Genomic DNA, 4,474 nt, shown 5'->3' with positions numbered 1-4,474 from the left:
AATTTGGACATTTATATTGAAGAAAATATGCGTATATATATATTCCATTAGATGTTAGTAATATGCATTAATTTTGCAATATAATGCAAAAGTTGAATATAATTTTGTTTATAATAAAATTGCAACAAATATATTTCATCTAATAGTTAAAAATTCCATTTAGATGAAATCTTTAAGACTTTATGCTTCACAGCTCTATTTATTTTCACATTTGTTGAATTTTTTTAAGCTGCCATCAATAAAAAAACTGTTAGAAATGAGGAGTTTGCTGACATCTGCTGTCTGAAAGCATGAACTCTGGAAAAAACATTTTAGAATTGTGATTAAAAAAAGTACGTGCTTCTAGGAGGCAAAACAATGAAAGACCAAATGAGACCCAAATGTAAAAAAGCAGGACTTCTCAGAATGCATGTTGAGCATTTTCTTTTATATTTTTTCTTCCATCCATAGAAATCTATTACACAGCTTCAGTTAAAACCATTTAAAAACAGAAAACAACCAAAGAATGATGAGACTCATCAACATAAATGTAAATCGAAACAGACCAGAAGGCAGGAAGGCGTGTCTGTCAAAAGCCTGAGATTAAAAAACATTATAGCAATGAGGAGAGAATAAAAACAAACCCAACATTCAGAAGCTTAATCTGAGCTACAAATCGCCCCTCGTGGCTTCATACAGTAAGAGCAACAAAGATGCATATTATTCACATTTGTCTTTTTGGTGCAAACCACTTATTATTCTAGCAGGAAAATGTTTTTGAACTATCAGTACTTCATACATTCATGTCGCACTACGGCAACGATGTTTCTCAAAAGTGCAAATGAGCATGCAGCCACAGGAAACGGAGTTCTTCCAGGGACGATAAAGTGACACACAGGTTAGGGGTCTCCTCCAGAAAGCTCCGGCATGTGGCCCGAGTTAAAAGGCCCAACAGAGTCATCTGCAGCCTCTCTGGTGGGAGACGAGTGGCCTGCAGCTGGATCTGATACCTGAATGTCGGCTTCTTCTGGAGTGGAAGCACTTTGGTCCAAATATAATTTATCTTAAAGAACAAAAACAATTTGGCTTTAAAAAAAGTACTTTTTTGTGTATGTTTGGTTAAAATACACTTGCCTAAGCGGCACTGATCACCTGTGTCATCTCCATAATCAGCACACATGGAGCTGTGGTCCTCCTCTGCGTCTGACAGATGCAAAGTCTGGGCTTCAGGGGGAAATTCTGAAAAAAATGTCACCAAGGAAACTTCGGATTTCTGTGTGTGGAGACAGAATTTAAAGAAGAACTATTTCAGCTGTGCTTACCAAGGCTTGTAGGTTGATGAGCGGGTGAGATTTCACTCTGACTGTCCACAGCTGCTTTACTTTGAGTCAAATCTACTTCACTAATCTCAGAACGCACCTAAAATACAGGAAGTAGAAGCCAAACGAACTGGTTTCAATGGTTTGGGGGTCAAACAAAACAAAGGTGTCAGAACTGACCTCTCTGTTGTCAGATGAGGCGACCTCTTCGTTGCTGGTGGTTAGCTCAGGAAGAGAGCCTTCACTTTGTAGAATAAGCGGAACGTGTCGAGTTGGGATCCGATGTAAGTAGCCGTAGCCTATTCCACAGCCTAAACTAAAGTGCAGCACATGGGAAAGAAGGTTAATACTGAAATACTGATGGTACAGAAAATCTCAAACTTTTTACACGCAAGACGCTTTTAAAATATTGACTTGTCATCACAGTTTTACCACAGTTTTTCACACCTTTGGTCAACATATTTCTCATCTAAACTTTTGACAAATTCATAATTTGGGTTTAAAGATTCTCAACATTTCGGGTTTAAAACTTTTAAAGAATTACAATTTCATTTTAAAATTGTAAATACTAAGCTCAAATCTTTTCTCTACGATTTTTATCAAAAAAAAAAATCCTACCCGTCATAAAACAAATATTGTCAAACATAATTAGTAATAAAAAGCGATCATTAGGGATGCAACTATAAACACATGTAAAGCATCAATACTTATTTATTTACCTTCCCTCTCCTCCCCAATCTGCATTAGGAGTCACCACTGCCTCCCTGCACCCATCAGTCTGAGTGTTATAAACCAGCAGCTTTAAGGGTTTGCCTTCGTTGGCTTCAATCAAGGAAAAGAAATCCTCTGACTGCAGAATTACACACAAATATTTATCTGTGTGACTTTCAGGGATTCAAATGGTGCTGAATTTTTTTTTTATTATTGATTGAATTTAAATAAAACACAAACATCCTGTAAAACTTGGTCAGCTCCAACAATAAAGTCAGAGTGAGCTCTGAGGCCGGCTAGCGCTGCAGGAGACCGTGGTTCCACGTCCTGAAAAGGAAAAGAGCTTTTTTTTTTAATCCAAAATCTCTAGCGGAATTCTACTTTAATATATGATAAATACAGAGAGACATTGATTTTTGTTTTAACACAACAGAAAGGCAAAATACTGAGCCTGGAAGGTAACTGAAAAGCGAACGCAGGTTTGACTTACCAAGACATGCCAGACGTTCTCGTTGGCTCCTTCAAAGCAGCAGAATCGAACGCTAGCGCCCAGCAAACCATGACCGCCCCACATGTTGCTGGGTGTCACCTCCAGTTCCCTCACCCGCTGAGTTTTTGAGTTGTACACTTCCAGCTTGACAGCTTTCTCAACATTGGCCTTCAGCATGTCCTTCAGCAAATCACTTTCTTTATTCTAAAGAGGAAAAAAAAACAAAAGAGTGCATCTGTGATCCCAAACATACGACGGAGTTTTAGGGCCACCAACAAAAATAAATAAGAGTAAAATTACGAGATTTTAAGTTGTGAATTTACGAGAAAAAAACTCAAATTTACGAGATTAAAGTGGAAGTAAGCATACAGAGCAGTAAGTGAACGCCACGCAGCAGCAGAGCAGACACATTAAACTCAATTGAACAGGTGAGCTGAATTTATAAATGTTTTATTTATTGATGGGTGGTTTGCAGGCAGCTATCCACTTGAATCCTTTCTTCCTCCGCCAAAGACAAGATCTCCACGTTTTAACACTGTTTACTTCTGCATTGGTGTTTGGATGACAGGTTCATGACGTCAGGTTGACAGATGAACTTCAGGGTGTGTGAATGAAAAGGAGAACAAAAAGGCTGCAGCGGTCTGACATCGATCCCTGGAAAGCCGGCTCCACTGGCAATAGTTTTGTCGCTCAAAGATTACGAATCTCTTTGTTTTTTAAACTTATCCGGAAAGAAAGTTTCACAAAAGGCTCCACATATTTCATCGTCAAACTAGGCTCCGATAAACGGAAAACTTTGGTATTTTTTTCTCGTTAATCTCTGACTTTTTTCTCGTAGATTTACTAGACATTGACTTTCTTATGACTTTCATTCTCGTAAATTTATGACTTAAAAGTCGTAATTTAAAAAAACGTTTTTTTTGTAAACTGGCCCTAGTCAAACTCTGTCGTACAAACAAGATAAAAAAGATGTTTTTGAGTTCTGAATCTATACATATTATTATGAGAGATGCAAAAAGCATTAACATATCATACTTACAAGTCTGGTGTGTCCAATGGAGAGGATAAAGTCAAAGAAAGGCTCCAGTCCTGCCTTCAATGCTGGTGAACCTTCTTGAATCTGAAAGGTGATCCATAGATATGCTGTGTTGTCGCCCCCTTGTGTCCATTTGAAGTATTGCAGTGTACAGAGGTATCTTTTCTTTTTATAAGCTAGCACGCGCTGCATTGACATTTATGCAACTTAAAAAAGCCCGTTATATTCTAAATATGTAATAAAGTTTTTAAAGTGCGTTTTAAACATGTTTTTTTTTTCTTTAAGAGATCTGAACAAATTGGGTTTGTGCCAAATGCCACCTCATGATGATGGGAGGACGACACCACCATCATCAAGGGTGACATTGACATCCCCTTATAGAAAAAAATACATAAATAAATGCGAGAGTTGTTGTTACTTTACACTTCGAGCACATTCGGAAATCCTGTAATGTTAATTTTAAAGCATTTCACTTTATCATTGTTCCAAACGAGTTGGAATAACCTTGTAGTTCAAGTTACAACCTACCCCATGCACGTGATAACCGCAGCTCCTTCCGCCGCCCGACAAAAACGAGCTCTTCGTCAGCCCCATGGCCTCCAAACGCCGACAGGAGTTTAATGCATGACACGAGGTAGAGTCTGAGGGAAAGAGCAAACACCGGGCAGGAGCTGACAGCAGGGAGACGCACAGGCAGACCAAGATCACCGAAAAATCGAGCCTGCGTTCGTCTGCTGGCAGACACGATAATCGATTAGTAGTCCTTCAGAGAATAAACCAAACTGAAGCAAAAAATGAACAAATGTTAGAGGGTTTTTTTTAAACAATCATTAAAAAAAATTCTCCTCCTCCTCCTCCTACTACTAATAATAATAGACAGTTAGAAAAACTGTCTTTAAAATAAACAGTCTCATTAGACAGGACATTTCTTGCCTTTTA

At 38.3% G+C, this 4,474-nt stretch overlaps 1 protein-coding gene across 2 annotated transcripts; it reads right to left on the bottom strand.

Annotated features, from left to right (window-relative positions):
- Positions 1-405: 405 nt before the first annotated feature.
- LOC101156858 (Golgi reassembly-stacking protein 1) lies at positions 406-4,265 on the bottom strand. Of its 2 annotated transcripts, none has more exons than XM_011488967.3 (9): positions 4,064-4,265; positions 3,539-3,619; positions 2,500-2,703; positions 2,250-2,336; positions 2,018-2,148; positions 1,479-1,614; positions 1,302-1,398; positions 1,132-1,203; positions 406-1,042 (listed from the first exon to the last, which is right to left on the bottom strand). In XM_011488967.3, the coding sequence occupies exons 1-9, from the start codon at positions 4,127-4,129 to the stop codon at positions 879-881; spliced, it is 1,038 nt and encodes a 345-aa protein (XP_011487269.1). In that variant the 5' UTR covers positions 4,130-4,265; the 3' UTR covers positions 406-878. The 2 variants fall into 2 exon arrangements, with proteins under 2 accessions (XP_011487269.1, XP_004081333.1); XM_004081285.4 differs by having other exon boundaries at positions 1,132-1,218; positions 4,064-4,264.
- Positions 4,266-4,474: the final 209 nt, after the last annotated feature.

Source organism: Oryzias latipes, chromosome 20 (genome assembly GCF_002234675.1).
Source record: "Oryzias latipes chromosome 20, ASM223467v1".
In the NCBI taxonomy this organism is placed as follows: Eukaryota; Metazoa; Chordata; class Actinopteri; order Beloniformes; family Adrianichthyidae; genus Oryzias; species Oryzias latipes.
This window is presented reverse-complemented; position numbering and strand designations above follow the sequence as displayed.

Bases quoted from the DNA above. Each gene is read 5' to 3' on its own strand.
- LOC101156858 (XM_004081285.4), bottom strand. From the start codon at position 4,129: ATGGGGCTGACGAAGAGCTCGTTTTTGTCGGGCGGCGGAAGGAGCTGC. The intron at 2,337-2,499 runs GTAAGTCAAACC...TTTCCTTTTCAG, and splicing joins AGAACGTCTGGCATGTCTTG to GACGTGGAACCACGGTCTCC. The intron at 2,149-2,249 runs GTTTGTGTTTTA...GTAATTCTGCAG, and splicing joins CTGACCAAGTTTTACAGGAT to TCAGAGGATTTCTTTTCCTT.